Source organism: Mus musculus, chromosome 2 (genome assembly GCF_000001635.26).
Source record: "Mus musculus strain C57BL/6J chromosome 2, GRCm38.p6 C57BL/6J".
Classification (NCBI taxonomy): Eukaryota; Metazoa; Chordata; class Mammalia; order Rodentia; family Muridae; genus Mus; species Mus musculus.
Genome location: NC_000068.7, coordinates 154,636,067 through 154,656,640, shown reverse-complemented (window position 1 = coordinate 154,656,640; position 20,574 = coordinate 154,636,067). Strand labels below are relative to the sequence as shown.

The following is a 20,574-nucleotide window of genomic DNA, read 5'->3' as shown; positions in this document are numbered from 1 at the left end:
CTTTACAATCATAATCACATTTGATTCTTAAAGCAGTTTACAACAGATAATGCTGTTCCTATTTTGTGTGTCTGTTTTGGAACCAGACTTTCATGTAGCCTAAGCTGGCCTTGAAGTTCCTAAGGATCAGAGGCTGGCCTGTCTCTGCCTCTGAAGTGTTGGATCTGTGCTGTTCCTAATTTATATGTCAGTGAATCAAGCCCAGGAAACTGGCTGTCTAACTAGCTTACTTTACCAGACCGGTCAGTTCTCTCTACTTGGATGAGCTGTCATTCTCTTTATTCACCTAAGAGACCTTCTGAAACCTAAAATAGACTAACCACCTTGGCAGTGTAATTCAACAGCAAAGCTTCAAAATCAGCCTCGAATATTCATTTAGATACTTACTTCCTCTTGCTTTCCAAAGCTGTAAATTTGAAATTGTCACAAGTCCTCTTAAAAGAGTTTGTAAGTGAGATAGGAATATAAAGGGCCCAGCTGACTACAGGCACTCAAATAAAGATGTGTGTTTTAAACAGGACTTGGCAATTCATGCCTATAATCTCACATCTTTTGAAAGGCTGAGATAAGAGGGCTGCCATGTGGTGGCACATGCCTTTAATCCCAGAGGCAAAGGCAGAGGCAGGTAGATTTCTGAGTTATAGGCCAGCCTAGTCTACAGACTGAGTTCCAGGACAGCCAGGGCTATACAGAGAAACCCTGACTTGAAAAAACCTCCTGAATGTAATTGTATTTCTGGCACTGAAAAAAAAAAAAGAAAGAAAGAAAGAAAGAAAGAAAGAAAGAAAGAAAAAGAAAAAACCTCCTGTCTGTTTGAGTTCTGACCTGCTTTCATGATGATCAATGATATGGAAGTATAAGCTCAGTAAACCATTTCCTCCCCGAGTTGCTTTGGTCACAATAATAGTAAGACACTCTAGGAGTATAGAAAGTCATGTTTGGGGGGATTATATTAGAAAACTCAAATTTAACTTAAATACTCTTACCACACAATTGGCATCCGTCTCTGGGGAAGAATTTGAACCTACATTGGGACTCTTGGTTTTGTTGTTGTTGTTTTTTGGTTTTTTCGAGACAGGGTTTCTCTGTATAGCCCTGGCCATCTTGGAGCTCACTTTGTAGACCAGGCTGGCCTCGAACTCAGAAATCCGCCTGCCTCTGCGGGACTCTTGTTTTTAAAAGGGTGCTGAAAGCCAGGGGCAGTGTCTGTCTATAGTGGCTGACACAGGAAACCTGGAGTTCCAGGCTAGTGTGGCCTTCATAGCAAAATTCTGTCTTGATCTCTAAAAGAAAATGAAGACGGAGGAGGAAGAAGAGGAGGAGAAGAAAAACTGAGACATCCATGATGTCTGCCTAGGATATGGGTACATCGCGCTGACACACGGACAGCTGCCGCCATCTTGCCTGAGGATTTGCCTGCCGTGGCAAGACTCACAGAGTACATCGGTTAGACACCAGTTGGGCTTCACTGTTCTGGCCTTTGGGTCAAGTGCGGGTCCTTTTGAAAAGCTTTCTTAACTTCTAACACCTCCGTAAAAGCCATGTGACAAACAGGGCTGGAGTGCTCTCTGGCTGCTCTGCCAGGCTCAGTTCCCAGCACCCATGTATGCGGTGGCACTCACAACTGCAGCCCCAGCCCCGGGAGAGCCATCGCCCTCTCTGACCTCCTCAGACACCAAATGCACGTGTAGCACAAATATATACACACATGCAAAACACCCATATAATAAAAGAATCTTTCTTACTTAAAGCCTCGTGAAAATAAGCAGAACATGGGTTACCCTGAACGAAAGAACCAGGGCACGAACACTCAAGGCAACCTTTCTGCCTTCACCTCTCAAGTGCTGGGATTATAGACAGACATGAACCACCATGCCCAGCTGGGTATCTTTTTGCTTTATTATTTCCAGTGCTAGCGATTGAACCCAAAGCACAGGGAACTGTGCTGGGTATGCTTGTTTACATCCTTAATCCCAGCACTCAGGAGTCAGAGGCAGTCGTTTCTCCATGAGTGTGAGGCTAGCCTGGTCTGCGGAGTGAGTTCTAGGTTTCACACGACTACATAGTGAGACCTTATCTCAAAGGGTGGTGCTGGAAATTACCTCCCTGGAGAGTCAGGTTGGGGATAGGCCAGACCCGACCCAGCAGAACCTGAGGGGGGAGAGGGAGATGTGTGCTGGAGGGGACCTCTTCCCAAAGCAATGGTGGGTTCAATTGAGTCTCTGTAAACCAAGTGGAGGCACAGGATGGGCTCACAGACTCCAGTAGATGACCTTAGCCTAGTAGATGACCCATACTCTCCCCACTACACTCCAGTGGATGGAAGGAATGGTCCATATTCAACCCTTTAGAACATTCGGTGGGCTCAGCCCTCAAAGCAATCCAGAACCCCAACACTTGTCACGCGCTTCGCTGCTGTCACTCCACGCCTGGTCACCATCACCTCTTGCTTGGACTATTGCAGTAGCCCCTTGAAGTGTGCCCCACAATAACTTCCCAAAGACACCTATCCCCAGAGTGTCCCTTAAAGGTTGTGAGAGGAATAGTATTCTGGATTATCCAGTTAGACATGGTGTAATTACAAGGAGGACTGGTATGCAGGACGCTCCTCCTGACTTTGAAGAGGAAGCCAGGCCAAGCCAAGAAATGCTGACTTTAAGAATCGAGAAAGGGCTGGTGAGATGGCTCAGTGGGTAAGAGCACCCGACTGCTCTTCCGAAGGTCCAGAGTTCAAATCCCAGCAACCACATGGTGGCTCACAACCATCCGTAACGAGATCTGGCGCCCTCTTCTGGAGTGTCTGAAGACAGCTACAATGTACTTACATATAATAAATAAATAAATCTTTAAAAAAAAAAAAAAAAAAAAAAAGAATCGAGAAAAATGGGCTGGAGAGATGGCTCAGCAGTAAAGAGCACCAACTGCTCTTCCACAGGTCCTGAGTTCAATTCCCAACAACCACATGGTGGCTCACAACCATCTGTAATGGGATCTGATGCCCTCTTCAAGTATGTCTCATGACAGCTACAGAGTACTCATATATGTAAAATAAGTAAATCTTGAAAAAAAGAAAGAGAAAGAGAGAGAGAGAAAGAGAGAGAGAGAGAGAGAGAGAGAGAATCTAGAAAAACCCAGGTGGTGGTGATACATGTCTTTAACCTAGCACTCAGGAGGCAGAGGCAGGCAGAGTTATGTGAGTTCAAAACTAGCCTGGTCTACAGAGTGAGTTCCAGGACAGCCAGGGCTACACAAAGAAATCCTGTCTTGAAAATGGGGAGGGGGATTCAGAGATGTGATTGCTCAGTAGGTAAAGGCACTTGCAGCCAAACCAGAGGACCTGAGTTCATACCCACACACATAAATAAAATGCAATTTTTTTTTTTTTTTTTTTTTTTTGGTTTTTCAAGACAGGATTTCTCAGAAATCTGCCTGCCTCTGCCTCCCGAGTGCTGGGATTAAAGGCATGTGCCACCATGCCTGGTTGTAATTTTTGTTTTTTTGTTTTTTTGTTTTTTTTCTGGTTTTTCAAGACAGGGTTTTCTGTGTAGCCCTGGCTGTCCTGGAACTCACTCTGTAAACCAGGCTGACCTTGAACTCAGAAATCTGCCTGCCTCTGCCTCCTGAGTGCTGGGATTAAAGGCATGGGCCACCACTCCCGGCTTGCAATTTTTGTTTTTAAGACAGAAAGTAATGGATAGATTTGTCCTCCCCTAAACTCCCTCGTATTAACACAACCCTGACTTAAGCAACAAGCAATATGAGCCTCTGACCTCCAAAACTATACAAAAAAAAGTTATATTGCTGAAGCACTATGTTTATTGTCATTTGTACCGCAGGAGCCTGATACCCCTCCCCACAGGCTGTGCCCTCTTCATCCTTGCCTCTAGCATTACCTCTGTACATGGTAACCGGTAACCAAAGATGCTTAAAAAGAAAAGTGCGACAAAAGCTAAGCAGAGTGATGTATATCTCAAACCCAATTCTCAGGAGGCCAAGGCAGGAGGATCAGGAATTCAAACCCACTCTTGTCGAGTTCAAGGCCAGCTTGGGCTACTTGAGACCCCAAACCAAATCACTTTTGAGTTTGGGGTGTAGTTCAGTGGCAGAGTCATTGCCTCACATGCACAGGTTCTGGATGGATCCCCAACAGAGCAGAGACTCCTACAGGGGCCAGAGAGAGGCCAGAGAGAGCCCAGAGAGAGGCCAGAGAGAGCCCAGAGAGAGGCCAGAGAGAGCCCAGAGAGAGGCCAGAGAGAGGCCCAGAGCTTAGAACATCTGCTGTTCTTACAAAAGATAGAGTTCAGTTCCCAGCAACCATGGTCACCATGCGAACAGAGGTTCTCAACCAGCTGTGACTGCAGTTCTCAGGATGGGAGGCCCTCTTCTGTCCTCCACAGGCACATAGATGCACATATATAAACAAAACTTTCCCTATATGTGGTATATATCTGTCTAGGCTGCACGAGAGACTCAGGCTCTCTCTGTCTCTGTCTCTGTCTCTGTCTCTGTCTCTCTCTCTCTCTCTCTCACACACACACACACACACACACACAGCATCCTTTGATGAAGTGAATGATCCTCCCCCCGCCCTCTCACCCTCCCTCCACACACTCCCCTTTTTATTCCTTTCTACTTTACAACAAACCACGTAATTGATGTACTCACTGTGTTCATTTTTTATCTCCTCAAAGGATCATACAGATCATTGTGTTCACGACTTATCTTCAAAGCTAGGAAAATTCTTGTTAAGTGGGTTAATGAAAGGACGGACAGAGGTAACAATGATCTGGGAGCTTGACCCCAGTGAGACCTTAGAAGAGACCCCTTTTCCCTCTCAGGCACAGTACAGTCTCTGTGACTACAAAGGACAGGGCTTCAGTTGCCTGTCTCAGGGCTTGAGCTCTTAAACGTACCCCAACCACCCCCAGAGAACGTCAGACCCTTAACTCTGAGTGTAGACCCTGCCACCTTCCAGGAACGTTTTTGGGCCCTGAGAACAAGGACAGGTTTGAAGCTGTGGGGGTGGTCGGGAGCACCTGTATTGGAGACCTTCACTCCTCCTACCCTGAGGCAGGCAAAACTGGTCCTACCTGTTCTCCGAGGCCACCTAGCCCTGCTCTGTGAACTGGGACTTGCAACCTATTGCTTCAGTCCTTTTCCCAGAAGATCTCTGCTCGGCCTTTAGACAACTGAAGTTTCCTTTCTCAGACTGCGTCTAAACCCACATAGCACAATCCACCTGGGGAAGTCACTCTTAGCTGCCCTGCGGTGGGAGCAGAGGATAGGCAGCCTGGGTCTTGTTCTTTTAAAGTGTGATGTTCAATCCACAGATATTGACTGAAGGATTTCTGGGCCGTTTTAGGCACTGCAGATATATTTATGAGCAAAAGTCCTTTTGCCTTTTGTTAGATTAGAATTGATGGAGGATGTTATGTTTTATAAAAAGAAGCCAGGATATGTTCTGTAGAGTGAGGTGTGGTGAGGTGAGAGGGGAGCCTCGGCGGCCCCGTGCTGAGCCATCCCTGAGGTAAAGGGATGAGAGCAGAATAGAGTTTATTTAGGAATATAGGAAGGGGAGTTGAGAGGAAGTAGAGGCAGAGAAAGACAGACAGAGAGACAGAGAGAGAAGAGGACAGGCAGGCCAGGAACACCTGGAGAGAGAGGTGGGAGGGGGGAAGGGAGAGAGCAGAAAAAGGGGATCAGGGAGAGAGAAGGGGCAGAGAGAGCAAGGAGGGCCCAAACAACCCCTTTTATAGCAAGCCAGGCCAATCTGGATGTTGCTAGGTAACTGTTGGGCAGAACCTAGAAGGAATGCTAACAGAGGAGACATAGAAATAAAAGAAATCGGAATCTCTTCACAGAATTGTTCTTTAGTCAGAACAACTGGCACAGTCGTGTAAGTTAGAGGCCAACCTGGTCTACATAGTGAGATCCAGGAAAACCAGAGCTATGCAAAGAGACTGTCTCAAAACAACAACAAGAAGTTTACATTTAAAAGGACTTTATGTGTATGACTGTCTGAATGTGTGTATGTGCACCATGTGTGTGCCTGGTGCTCACAGACACCACAAGAGGGCGTTGGATCCCCTAGGACTGAATTAGTTCTGGAATCCCCTAGAATTGGATAGTTGTGATAGATGTTGGTGCTGAGAACCAAATTGGAGTTCTCTGCTAGAGCAGTTGTACTGCCTGGCTCTGTCCATTGACTTTGTTTGGTTTCAGACCCTGGAATATTTTCTATACCAAAGCAGACTTGGCCTCCAGGTTCTCCCAGAATTCCTCAGACCCTACCTGGCATACCTTGCCCCCAAGTCTGAACTTTCCAGCCCAGGAACTGGACTGTCCTTCCCCCAGAGGCTCCTCCCTACATCTTCCAGACACTTTGGTCTCCTCCAACTCTTCTTCTCCTTCTCACCTTTCTCTACTCGTAAGTTCTCTCTCTTTCTCTTCTTCCTCTCCTCTCTCCTTCCCATGGTGACTTCCCTGGTTCTTGAGCTGGTGAACCTACCCAAGAGCAACTTCCCAATAAACCTGCACTTAATATAATCTAATCTAGCTTGAATTTCCTCATTGCACAGGGGAGAGAAAGAGTTTACCAGGCTTGACACAAGCTCAAGCCATCTGAAAGGGAGGAGTCTCAGCTGAGGAAACGCCTCCAGAGACATACCTGTAAGTCATCGTCTCAGTTATCAATGGGGAGGGCTCAGCCCATTGCGGGTGGGTGGTACTTTCTCTGGGCTTGTGGTCCCAGGTTCTATAAGAAAGCAGACTGAGCTATGTGTGGTGGTGTGCACCTTGAATCCCAACACAGAGGCAGGTGGATCTCTGTGAGTTCAAGGCCCGTCTTGTCTACAAAGTGACTCCAGAACAGCTAAGGCTACATAGGAAAACCCTGTCTTCAAACAAACAAACAGCTGGAGAGATGGCTTAGTGGTTAAGAGCACTGACTGCTCTTCCAGAGGTCCTGAGTTCAATTCCCAGCAACTACATGGTGGCTCACAACCATCTGTAATGGGATCTGATGCCCACTTCTGGTGTGTCTGAAGACAGCTACAGTGTACTCATTCATATATATAAAATAATTCTTAAAAAAACAAAACCAAAAAGCTGGCTGAGTAAGTCACAAGGAGCAAGCCTGTAAGCAGCACCCCCTAGCACCTCTGCATTAGCTCCTGCCTCTAGGTTCCTGCCCTGCTTGAATTCCGGTTCAGTTCTGACCACCTTTGGTGATGAACAGCTATGTGGAAATGTAAGCAGAATAAACTCTCGTCTCCCCAACTCGTTTTTTGATCTCGGTGTTTCTTTGCAGCAACCCTAAGCCAAGCAGCAAGTGCTCTTAACCACTAATCTATCTCGCTAGCTCCCGAAATAAAAAAATAAAATAAAAAGTAAGGTACAAAGCACGAAACTTGGCACTCAGTAGGTACTCAATCCCACCCTCTAAGTTTGCTGCTGAAGAAACTGAGGCCAGCGGGGCGTGGTGCTCATCTCTGTAATCCTACCCTCAAGGAAAGCAAGTCAGCAGAACTGCTGACAGCTCAAAGGGACCTGAGTGACTCTGAGTTCAGAGTGTTCCAGGCAGGAGGGGCAGGGCACATAAAAGCAGAGGGAGAAAAGGAGAAAAGTTAAGAACTGGAAACACAAAGAAACTATCCAGTCTGCTCAGTGGGTGAAAGCCTGACAGCGCTAAGCCTGACACCCTAAATTCAATCCCTGGATCCCAGTGGAAGGAAAGAACCCGCTCCCAGAAGTCCTCTGACCTCTGCACGTGGACCATGGCATGCACACACCCACATATACACACCATACGTATGCACTTTGTGAGACAGTCTTACTATGTAGCCCTGGCTGTCCTGGAGCTCACTGTGTAGACCAGAGTGGCTTCGAACTCACAGGGATGAGTACACACACTGCCTCTCAAATGCTGAAACTAATATCATTTACGTTTTAAGAGAGTAAGTCCCTGAGGCCAGTTTAGAGGCTGCCGCTGATGTGCAGCTCGGAAAGGATGGGAGGACCAGGGACAAACTTACGGGGCCGCACAGCAAAATAAATAATAAACTGAGCACAAAACATCAAAGCCACGTGCCGCTGGGCGTGTTGACTACACACACACACACACACACACACACACACACCTTAATCCTTGCACGCAAAGGTGGAGGCAGGAGAAGCACAAGGTCTGTCATCTGAGGCCAGCCAAGGCTTCTGGAGACATTATGGGGGGAGGGGCTCCGATGGCTCTCTCTGGCCCTCTTGTTCCATTTTTTTATTCTATCCCCTTTGAGACCTGGGAATTTAGAAATACTTCTATAAAGTAAATCACAGCAAACATTCCGTTGAAATGCCAGGGACACAGCAGGGATTAGCAGGGTCAAGGGTCACTTGCATTTACATACCAACTCCTGAGACTGGCTTGCACAGCGCCACCTGCTGCCACCACCATGTCAGATAACCCAATTCTGCCACACTAGAAACCCAGATTTTTAAGTGAAATACCCACATTTAAGGGTTTTTTTTTTTTTGTTTTTTGTTTTTGTTATTGTTGGTTTTTGGTTTTTGGTTTTGTTTTTGTTTTTTTGAGACAGGGTTTCTCTGTATAGCCCTGTCTGTCCTGGAACTCACTCTGTAGACCAGGCTGGCCTTGAACTCAGAAATCCGCCTGCCTCTGCCTCCCAAGTGCTGGGATTGAAGGCGTGTGCCACCACACCCGGCCACATTTAAGTTTTATTTTTCTTTTTGTTTGTTTGTTTTTCAAGACAGGGTTTCTCTGTGTAGTCAGACCAGACTGGCCTGGAAGTCACAGTTATCGGAGCCTGCCTCTCCCTCCAAGTGCTGGAATTAAAGGTGTGCATCACCACCGCCTGTAGAGATTAGAACATTTGCATGTAGCTAGCTGTCCCATTGTGTCAGGGTTATATTACCCTTTCTAGGCTTTGGAGCATTTCTTTCCCATTTTCTGCATTTATTTATGTGTAAGGATGTGTGTGGCTCCCTCCTTTTGCCATGGGGTAGGTGCTGAGCAGCCCCCTCACGAGCCCTTCCCCCATCTCTTTTTCCTGTTGTACTGCTCTGGCCAGACCTCCAGTATCCTGCTGGGGTCACACTGAAATGAATCCTTGCCTCATTCCCGGCATGGAGACCTCTATCGAGTTTCCCATTGTAGTGCATGTCATCATAATTCTTGTTTTATTTGTAGTTTGTTCTAATTTCACTATTTTGACATTTATTATTTGGAGACAGGGGTCCCACATATCCCAGACTGGCCTCCATCTCAATGTACCCAAACCTCCTGCCTTCACTACCCACATTGGGGTTACACAAGTGTGCCATCACTTGGTTTAATGCAGTACTGAGGACTTCTCCTACTGCCTTTCAAACTGTCCTGGCTTGCCTCCCACCCAGACCGGCTGGACTGGAAGGGACCACTGGAGTTAGGGACACACAGGGAGAGGGACTTCTATCTAGAGAATCCACAGCATGGGGGAAGACCCAGGATTCTAAAGTTCCACACATAAGTATAAACCTCTTCCACGGGCCATTTGCACAGACTGTGCTCTGTGATAACCACCAGACAAGCTTCAGTCCTGCACCCATGAGGAAGAGAGGGTCAACAGCCTATAACCCAGGCTGACCTGAAACTCAAAATCCTCCTGCCTCAGCTTCCTGAGTGCTGTGGGCTGCTGGAGTTATGACTGTAATCCGTGTGAGCCTGCTGATTCTCCTCTGGTCAATAGGAGGGCTACATAGTATCCTCCTGTGCTTTAGAGGGAGTGGTGCCACCTGGGGGACAAGAAAGGAATCTCTGAGACTCAGGCCTGGGTGGTTTGGACCCATGAGGTTGGTAAAAACATTTATTGAGATTTATTGAGCACTTGCCAGGCCATGGGTACTGTGCCCAGTCCTTTGCACATTTTCGTATACTATGTCCTCGGAACACTCTAGGAGGTAGTGCTATACGAAGTCCTGTTGCACAGGTGAGGAACGTGGAACAGAGAGAGGTGATGTGCTTGCTCAGGTCACAGTGGTGAATCTGAAGCAAGGGCTGGCTGGCAGCTATAGTCTACGCCCCAGGATAAGTGCCTCTTACATGCTCACCTCATACAGTCGTCTGAGGAATCCCTCATCAAGAAGTGTTTAACACACAAGGACTCCAGCCACATCCAGCTAGCATCCTGAAGAGCAGCACAACCTGAGGCCACCCCAGGTAACCTGGATAGGTGGGTGGGGCCACCCTACCGTGTCTTAAAGGATGCCCAAGTACCAGCCTCCATCAGCTAGGCCCTGAGCACTTCATGCTCTGGCCATCTCTCTTACCGCTGCTATGCCCTGGAGCTATGGTGCCTGCCTCAGACCCTGTGAGTGCTACAGGTTTCCCCAGATAATCTCGGGGCATGGAAGAACAGCGGTGGGGCAAGGCTGATACAGTAACTTCCAAAAGGGATTGTGCTAGTGCACCCTCCCCGCCCCCAACACACACACCTCCGGGAAGTCTAGCCTGGTTACTCTGAGGCTTGGATATAGACTGGGACGGCGAGCATGGCACACCCTCCCTCGGTTCCAGCCTGCAGCTCGGCAAGTGCCAGGTTGGAGCCCAGACCCTCTGTGTGCCCAGGCACCACCAGCTCCGGGTCCCCGCCCACCACAATGGACAACACAGCGTCCTGCTCAAAGGGTGGCTTGCCAGGGGCAGCCTCAGGCGAGGGTCCTGCGGCCTTCAGCTCCTCCAGCCCCAGCGGGTCTGGCATGGGGTTCTCCTCCTTGTGCCCGCTGGCGATGCTGCCACCACCACGCGCCGTTGCCCTCCTCCGGGGAGGCCGCCGGGCTTGCAGGTCCTTGTCCTTGGTGGGGCCCAGGCGGCAGCGGTGATCCTTGAGGTATTTGTGTCGTGAGAAGCCCTTGGCGCAGCCCGCGCAGCGGAACTTGTAGTTGCCTGTGTGGGCTCGTTGGTGCTCTGCCAGGTGAGCTCGACGGCTGAAGGACTTGCTGCACAGCCCACACTTGTGGAGCTTCAGGCCTGGGGAATGAGTAGCCATCAGGGGTTGACACAGGCAGGCACCTCATCTTGCCCGTGTCCCACCCGGGAATGACTGTGGGCTCAGGCCCTGTGCGGTTGGGCCTCAGGGGCTCCACTGTTGCTTCTCACCCTTTGCCTGCCACTCACTCCTCCACTCTGCTGCTCCCTGCCCTGGGCCTTCCTACTTGCTGTTCCCGTGCCTGAAGTCATCTGCTAAACCCCTAGGCCTTGGTGAACTCTGTGGGTCATGCCACCTCTCACTTGGGTGACCAGGCACAGCCACCTCTTCTAGGCTGCAGGTCTCACCGATGCCCCTCAGACCATCGCCAGTGGGAGAAAGGGATGCTTCATAAGGCACAGAGAGTAGAAGGCTTGATGCTGCTGGGCGTGGTGGCGCATGCCTGTAATCCCAGCACTTGGGAGGCAGAGGCAGGCGGATTTCTGAGTTCGAGGCCAGCCTGGTCTACAAAGTGAGTTCCAGGACAGTCAGGGCTACACAGAGAAAAACCAGAAAAAAAAAAAAAAAAAAAAAAAAGAAAAAAGAAAAAAAGAAGGCTTGATGCTTAAGCCCTGCTGTGAGGCCTCCTTTCCTTCGGATGCAGCATGCCCTGCCCTCCTCAACCCTTTGCCCTGGGCTCAGCCCCCTCTGGTCTTTCCTTATCCAAGGGGCCTGTACTTGCTATTCTCTCTTCCAAGCAAGATTTCCTGGATCGCCTCTCTCCTCAGGCCCAAGCTCTGTGGAGCACTTCCCAGACCCCCACACTCAGCCTGCGGGGCCTGTCTCCTTCAGTAAATGCCTTTAGCTTTCATTCAGCTTCCTGGGGTTGGGGTCCAAAAAGGGGCAGCCACTTGCCTGGGACCGACCCAGCAGGAAGCTGGTAGCATCAAGATTCAAAGCCAAGATGTCAAAGGTCTTGATCTACTCTCTCCCATGTCCTATTTAAAAAAGAGGGGGAGCTGTCATGTAGTTCAAGATGGCTTTTTTGTTTTGAGGCAGAGTTCCACTCTTGTAGCCCTGGCTGTCCTGGAACTCTGTAGACCTGGCTGACCTCAGACTTAGAGATCTGCCTGCCTCTGCCTCTCAAGTGCTGGGATTGAAGACGTACCACTTGGCTTCAGGCTGGCTTCAATCCTCTTGCTTCTATCTCCCATGTGCTGGAACTACAGTTGTTAGCTACCACGCTTAGTTTATGTGTTGTTGGGATTATACCATGGCCTTTACGTATGCTAAGCAACTGCTCTACCAACTGAGCCACATTCCCAGTTTACTTCAAGTTTTTAACAGGAGCAACTTGGTCTCCAAGGGAACTTTTGGAGACATTTTTGGCTGTTCCACTAAGGAGAAGATGCTACTCTGGGTTACTATGGATGTGGAGGTGGGCGTGGACGATGGATGTGGGGGTGGGGGGGTGGATGGAAGGTGAGCTGCTGATAAATACTGCTGATAAATACTCTTGTTTCCCCTGGGAAGGTGGCTTGGAGATCTCTGACCTGCCTTCCCAGGCTACCCATGGGCCACATCTTGGATGGCACCAACACACCTCTATGTCACTGCCCATAGTCCCTATTCTCACAACTACTTCCTCTGGGACTGGGACTGCATCTGATTCATCTCTGTTGCGCCAAGGTCCCCAACACAGATCTGGCTTCTAGCGCTCAGGAGTGGATGAGCAGCAACCCACAATGTGTCTCACACGGGTGTCTGCTTTTCCTTCTGATGGCTCTATCTCTGAGAATCATCTTAGCCAGTCCCCTAAGCCTCTTACCAGCGTGGGAGAGGATATGGGCTTTCAGCTTGTCCTGCCGGTTGAACTCCTTGCTGCAGCCCGTGTGCATCCTGGAACCCAAAGCCATCAGTTAATTAGGTGTGAGAGCATGGGTCCTCTCACTGGTCCCTGCACCAGCCTTTGTCAAGCAGGGTGGGGACTGAGGCACATGAAGAGAGACCCTAAGTCCAGCCCTCCATATTGTCCCCTCTAAAGTAATCTAACCCCAGGCCCATAAATAAGGCTCCCCTACTTACGAGAAGGGGCATTTGTATTTCTTGAAGGGCTCGTGGATCAGCATGTGTCTCTTCAGCTTGTCTTTGCGGTTGAAGGCAGACTCACACACTGAGCATTTGTAGGGCTTCTCACCTAGGGACACAGGAACACCACATGAGTCCCATGGGGAGGGAAGCTGAATTTAGGGCCCAGCCCTTCCCACAACTGGCTTTTCTTATTCTTCCTGACTTGGCATAGGGAATTTGGAGGGGTTGTGTTTGGGGTTCGAGACAAGTTTTCACTGTGTAGCCCATGCTAGATTGGAGTGCCCAATCCTCCTGCCTCAGCCTTCCCAAGTGCTAAGATTATAGTAATGTGTCACCATGGAACTTAAGGCTTGATGCTTGCCAGGAAAGCACCACACCACTGTTGGGCAGCCCACAACTTCTGTAGCGCTCTCCTCTGGTGTCATTTGGTACTGCATGCACATGGCATACACTCACACAAACACAGATATATAAATCTTTTTTTTTTGTTGTTTTTTTCTAATGTGTTAAACTATAGTCACCCAATCTAGACAGTAACCACAGTTACTGGGGAGGGAGTTGAGAGTACTTTATATGACCTGCAGGTCCTAGCTTGCAGGAATTTTTGTCTGGTATTGTGTTGAAAGAGAGACTCACTTTATCGCCCAGGCTTATCTCAAACCCCTGGGTCCTCCCATCACAGCCTCGGGAGTAGTAGCCAGGATTACAGGGTGTAGCCACACCCAGCCAGTACTTATTTTAAAGATAAAATTTAATTCTGGGATCGGCATGGCTCCATGGGTAAATTCTTGCTATACAAGTGTGAGGACCTGAGTCTGAATCTCCAGAACTCCCATAAAGCCGGGAGGGGCACATCTGTAATCCTGTACTGCTAAAGGGAGGAGAGGGGTGAAGGCAGGAGAATCGCCAGGTGCATAAGGGTTAAAGCAGGCCTGGTGTGCACGCACGTGCACACACACACACACACATGCACACACGCGTGCACACATACGCACACATACACTAAAAAACAACAACTGAATCCTGTGGCACAGACCCATAATCCTAGCACTTGAGTGAGAGGCAGGAAGGTGGGGAATGCAAAATTAACCTTAGCTATGTGTGATACGTCTCTCCCTCCTCCAAGAAAGTTTAATGATTAAAAGAAAAAACTTTTACTATACCCCAGGCAGGAAACCTGGGAGAGGGGGTAGGTGTTTGCAGGAGGATGGTCACCCTAGACCCATGAGGTAATCCAGAGGGCAGAGCCAAAGTCCCCTCACTTGCCTCTGGGACTCACCTCTACTCTCAAGGTGTTGATAACCCCCGGTCCACAGGTGGGGTGGTGGGAACCCCGTGCCACCGGTGGGGACAGGTGAGTGGCAATCAGTGTGGAGAGCAGGAAGAGAGATTCAGAGAAGGGCTGGTAGGATGGAAAAGCAACAGAGGGGCAGGCCAGACAAGAAGGGGTAGGTGGGGCATGGGTGGGCCGGGCACCCACCTGAGTGGATGTGGGCGTGTAGCTTGAGGTAGTGCTCCTTCCGGAAGAACTTCTTACAGATCTGGCACCTGAATCGGCCACCACTGCCATGGGTGGGTAAGTGACGCCGCAGGTAGCGTTCACAGGGGAAGACCTAGAGGGAAGACCTTGGCAGATCAGTTCTAGGACCCCTTCCCAGACCTTCCACAGCCAAGCTCTGGGACCCTGTTTTTTTTTTTTGTTTTTTTTTTTTTTAAAGATTTATTTATTATTATATGTAAGTACACTGTAGCTGTCTTCAGACACACCAGAAGAGGGAGTCAGATCTTGTTACAGATGGTTGTGAGCCACCATGTGGTTGCTGGGATTTGAACTCTGGACCTTCAGAAGAGCAGTCGGGTGCTCTTACCCACTGAGCCATCTCACCAGCCCCCGGGACCCTGGTTTCTTGCTTCTTGGAAACATCATCCTATCTGTTCATGGGGGCTAGAGGCCGGAGTGTCAGACCTAACCCTCCAGACCACTCAGCTCTCGAGGCACTTGTGAGCCCAGTCAGAGCATACCCCCTCTGTGTTACCCCCCAGGCTATTCTTCCTACACAAAGGACGGTTTTTCTTGGTTATAAACTCCTACTCATTCCTCAAAACCCAAGTCAGGTGCCACTGCCTCTGTGAAGGCTTCTTTTCTTAGGGCCTCCTCTGAGGGAAACGCTGTGTCACCTACCTTCTGGCAGTGCGGGCAGGGGAAGCTATGAGTGGCCGTCTGCACGTGGTGCTCCAAGGCCTCGGGAGTGGAGTATTTGTTGACACACTTGACACACCTCAGTGGGAGAGAAGAGAGAGATGAGCTCTAGCAAGTTTCCCCTGCTTCCCCTAAACCAACTTCAGGAGGCAAAATTCCACGTGCCATTCATTCTCAATGTGCCCTCTCTCCTCTGACCTCCTCCGCTCTCCTCAGAGCTGCGGAGCTTGTGTACGAGCCTCTCTGGCTCCTCGGCCTCATTCTTACCCTGAAGTCCCTTATCCCCCAGGGACGCCAGATGACACCTTTAAAAATGAAAATCAGGCCTCAGTGATTAAGAACACTGGCTGTTCTCCCAGAGGACCTGGGTTCAATCCCCAGCTCCCACAATGCAGCTCACAACTTTCTGTATCTCTAGTTTCAGGGGACTCAATGCCCTCATCAGGTTTCCATGGATAAACAACAATAACATTTTTTTTTTTAATTTAAAGAAAAAAATCTCGGGGGACTTGGGCCATACCTATTACCCCAGTGGCCTGGGGTAGAGACAGGAAGATCAGGCATTCAGGTTCTCCCTGACTACATTCTCAAAAATTAAAAAACAAAACAAAACAAAACACCCTTTCTCTGTATTTAACAAGAATGCCCTTTTGTAACTAGGGAGAAAATACGATCAATATATTTTTTTCTTTTTTTGAGACAGGGTCTCATGGAGTCCAAGCTGGTTTCAAACTTCTATGTAGATGAGGCCTTGAATTCCTGCCTCCAATTCCCAAATGCTGGGGCTACATGTGCTGTGACACCGGGCGATAAATCATATTTTCAAAAGGAAAAAAAAGGGAGTGGGGGTCCTAGGTGTGATACAAGCCAGCACCTGGGAAACATGGTGGAAGGTTGCTATGAATTAAGGCTAGCCTCAGCTGCACACCAGCCAGTCAGGCCAGTGGAGCAACACCCTGACTCAAACAAACAACAAAAAGAAAGGAAAACAAAAACAGCAAAAACAAAAACAAAACAAAACAAACAAACCCAAGAACCAAATACAGTCAGTGGTAGGCATGAGAGTCACTTCAGTGGCTTGGGGACATTCCATAGGCAGGTCAAGTCGAGTTAATTCTGAGGACACACAGCGACCAACTGCCAAAGCCACCAGAAAAGCTTAATCTACCTGCTGAAGGGCAAATCTTTCATTTAAGTCATTGTCACTTTGGGTTTCTGCTCACTGCTGAACAATACAGCAAAGAGGACTGAGCAGTCTCTCGCTAAGTACCTCTGTGTTCCAAGAACAGTGCATGATAGATTCTTCTTTTATTTGACCCTTACTAAGAGTCCAGGAGAAAACTGGCACAGTGGCCCTGGTCTAGAATTGCAGCTCTCTCAGGCAAGAGGCTCGCTTCAAACATAATGCCGATTTCAGCGCCACAGTGAGTTCGAGGTTGGCTTGGGTTACATGTGGAAACAAACAAACAAACAAACAAACAAAATGGGAGGAGGAAGGGGAGGGGATATAACTGAGCTGCCCGAGTCTTGCCTAGCATCGAGGCTCTTAGTTTGGTCCCCAACACTGCATAATTGAAGTGCGGTGGAACAAATGTTATCCTAGCATCAGGAGGTAAAGATCAGAGTTCAGGGTCACCCTCAGCTACACAGAGAGTTCACGGCCAGCCTGAACTACATAGGAGTGCTTAAGAGACGTGAAGACAAGGTAATTAAGGGCCATCCTTGGCTACACAGGGGAATCAGCCAGGACTATAGGAGACAGTGAGTGGGAGACACACCAAGGGAGGGGGCACTCATCCTAATAGACTAAGCACTACCAGGACCTCCTTATCACGGGTGAGGAAGCTAAGGCCCAGGACAGTTTGACACTTTCCCCAAAGTCCTGCATGGGAAAAGGCAGTTTGGGATCTGAACGCTGGCAGGTGGCTCCACAGTCCTTATTATTCCCTCAGGCAACTCTGAAGCAGCTGCGGCCTGAGCTGGCTCACACACCTGTCCTCAGAGATCTGCATTTGTTTGTTGTCAAGCCAGAAGCCTCACCCAGAAGTTTCTGAGGTAAGAGAGGCCACCTGTCAGGTCCTTCCAGGTACAAGTTTGTATAGAGACACAAAAGCCATACCAACATTAAAACATTCAGTGGAAGGTGTCCCAGACAGATACCTGTCCCCACCTGTTCCCACGGACTCAGGACTGTTTGCAAAACACCTGCTTCTAACCAGTAGCCAGCAAATGGGCAGGAAAAATCCAAAGGGCAAAACTGTGATGGTAGGCGTCTACAGAATGCACCCTCTAGAAAGGCGGCCCGGAAAACACAGGGAGGTTCTCTAGGGAGGGGTGAAGGAAAGATTGACAGCCACGGGGACAAAGAGCTGAAGATTTATGTAGTGATCTCATTTCTGACAACCCATAACACCGTTTTTCAAGACTGTTTTCTTTTTTTCTTTTCTTTTTTTTTTTTTTTTTTTGGTTTTTTGAGACAGGGTTTCTCTGTGTAGCCCTGGCTGTCCTGGAACTCACTTTGTAGACCAGGCTGGCCTCAAACTCAGAAATTCACCTGCCTCTGCCTCCCAAGTGCTGGGATTAAAGGCATGCGCCAAGACTGTTTTCTGTGTGTGTGAGTCGCCATGAGTTTATAGGCACCTTGTGCCTGCAGGAGCCCACAGCGGCCAGAAGAGGGCACCAGCTCCCTCTTCTGTTACAGGAAGTTCTGAACCACCATGTAGGCACTGGGAACTGAACCCAGGTCCTTTGCAAATACTCTTACCCACTGAACTACTAAACATTTTCCCCTTCTCATTTGTATTTATTTATTTTGTGTGTGTACTTGGTAGAGGGGGTGAGAGGACAACTTTGTGGAAGTGAGTTCCTTCCCTCAGTCGTGCTGGGTCTTAGGATTCAAACCTAGGTCATGAAGCTTGGTAGCAAGCACCTTTACTCACTGAGCCATCTTTCTGGCCCCTGGTAACCCTTTTCTATGATAAATGGCTGGCAAACCAAGAGTGGTCTAAGAAGGGTCAGCCTCATTTTCCCTACTGGTACCAACACTGAAACCTTCCAGGCAGGACCTCGGCTTTCAGCCTCAGACTCCTGAGCATCTGAGCCCAGGGCTCCCTGCCTGCTGTGTGTAGTCGTGTGGCTGGTGGCATGGTACAGCTGGTGGCATGGTACATACTTGTAGACGGTGCTGTCCTTCTTGGGGCTGTGCTGCGGCAGGAGGCTGTGGGAGTACTGGTGTACGCCCAGGTCATACAGTGAGGGGAAGTCCTTGCTACAGAGATGGCAGCGATAGCTCAGCTCCTCCTGGTGGCTTCTGATGTGCTCCAGAAAGGTGTCCAGCTTGGGGAACATCTGGGCACAGCTTTTGACCACGCACTTGTACACCTTGAGGGGAGACAATGGAAGGTGAGAAAGGTGGGAGTCGCCTCTACAGCTGCCACAGCTTCGCGACCGAGAATGAGGCTATACACACTGCCGTGGACAATCTGCCAACCACAGATGAAACAGAGCCTCCCAAATACTGGGCAAGCAGACTACCATTTGGTTCTATCTCTTAGCCCTCTGTTTAATTCTTTTTTGTTTGTTTGTTATTTTGTTTTTTTGAGACAGGGTTTCTCTGTATAGCCCTGGCTGTCCTGGAACTCACTCTGTAGACCAGGCTGGCCTCAAATTCAGAAATCCGCCTGCCTCTGCCCCCCAAGTGCTGGGATTAAAGGTGTGCGCCACCAGTGCCTGGCTCAGGGTTCTCGTCTTTTGGCCAGTTATCCCTCCCTTAGGCTCTGTGAAGCTTGACTGTATCCATAAAAATTACCCAAGGCCTGGAAATACAGCGAAGGGATGACACTCTGCCCTTTTAATGCCACAGGAAATCATGTTGTGACTTTCAGAACACGTGGACATTGCTAGCTGAGGCAGTGGTGCCCACCTGTAACCGCAGCACCTGGGAAGAAAAGGCAGGAAGGTCTGGAGCCCAAGTCATCATCAGTAGGGGCTGGAGTGACAGCTCAGCCATCAGGGTCATTAGGAGCATTTACTGCTCTTGCAGAGGACCCAGGTTCAATTCCCCGTTCCCACACAGTTGTCCATCACCACCCCTAACTCTGATTGCAGGGGATCCATTGCCTTTTTCTGACCTCCAAAGCACGGGGTATACACATGGTACAGTATGCATACATACACACAAGCAAAGCATTCACATACAAAAATAGAGTAAGTCTTTAAAAGTTAAAACAACAAAAAGATCATCTTTAGCTACACAGTGAGTTTGCAACTAGTCTGAGCTACATCAGGCTCATATCAAAAAAAGAAAAAGAAAAGAAATATTTGAGAGGCACCACCACCAGGATCTCTGACTTGACAGGTGTGGATGGCCCAAACACATTACTCTTAGTATCATCACGGAGAATAATAGTCTGGGGACCACCTTTAGGACCGCTACCCAACAAACTTCCCTAGAGTCCTCTCGCTCCTTGGGGACATGGCTAGTCTTACTATTTATTATTGACTTTGGACCCAGACTCTCAAGTTCAATGTTCCATAATCTGATGTAAATGATTTTTGAGAGTACATGTGTGATGTAACTCAGGGTCTTGTACATGTCCCTAGTCCTAAGGGAAGAGACTTTTTTTTTTCTTGGCAAACAGAAGAGCTAACTCCAAAGACTATGGATGAGACATGAATAGAATTTGCATCAGGGGCTGGAGGGATGGCTCAGCAGTTAAGAGCACTGACTGCTCTTCCGAAGGTCCTGAGTTCAAATCCCAACAACCACATGGTGGCTCACAACCATCCGTAATAAGATCTGATGCCCTCTTTTGGGGTGTCTGAAGACAGCTACAGTGTGCTTACATATAATAAATAAATCTTTAAAAAAAAAAGATAGATCCAGAACTTGGGAGGCAGAGGCAGGCAGTATTCTGAGCTCGAGGCCAGCTACAGAATGGCCTATAGTGTGAGTTCCAGGACAGCCAGAGAAATACAGAGAAACCCTGTCTCGAAAAAAAAAAAATGTATCTAGCTTAGCAGTCTGATGTGGGACAGTCAAATGTAGAGACAAATGTAGTGAGCTGTACTATCATTTCCACCTCTCCTTTCATGAGCCATGTGACATTCTGACATGTCTGATGTCAAGTCTATAACAAATATGCTTTTAATATTTTGAAAACTCTAGTGCTCATCTTGTTCCTTAGGTGCCCACACACTGTCAAGCTCTCTTTATTCTTAATTACATCCACTCCAATTTGCCCCAGGTAGCAACAGACTGGATAAAAAGCCTTCACCCTCTTGACAGCCTTGCATCTAGTGTCAGCCATATGGCTCCTTCCTTGGCAA

The 20,574-nt window shown here is 48.7% G+C and overlaps 1 protein-coding gene across 3 annotated transcripts in view; it reads right to left on the bottom strand.

The window, feature by feature from the left end:
* Positions 1-9,819: 9,819 nt before the first annotated feature.
* Zfp341 (zinc finger protein 341) overlaps positions 9,820-20,574 on the bottom strand; it is a 35,006-nt gene continuing 24,251 nt past the window's right edge. Inside the window, exons 10-16 of one of the 3 annotated variants that reach the window (XR_374456.4) lie at positions 18,419-18,627; positions 15,229-15,325; positions 14,527-14,659; positions 13,041-13,152; positions 12,784-12,854; positions 11,871-11,953; positions 10,936-11,017 (exon numbers count right to left, since the gene is read on the bottom strand). Coding sequence is in view for 2 of the 3 variants with exons in the window: in XM_011239488.3 (XP_011237790.1) it covers positions 10,503-11,017; positions 12,784-12,854; positions 13,041-13,152; positions 14,527-14,659; positions 15,229-15,325; positions 18,419-18,627 (1,137 nt within the window). In the remaining variant the exon portion in view is untranslated. Of the gene's footprint in view, positions 11,018-11,870; positions 11,954-12,783; positions 12,855-13,040; positions 13,153-14,526; positions 14,660-15,228; positions 15,326-18,418; positions 18,628-20,574 lie in introns of all 3 variants that reach the window. The other 2 variants (XM_011239488.3, NM_199304.1) reach the window with 2 other exon arrangements.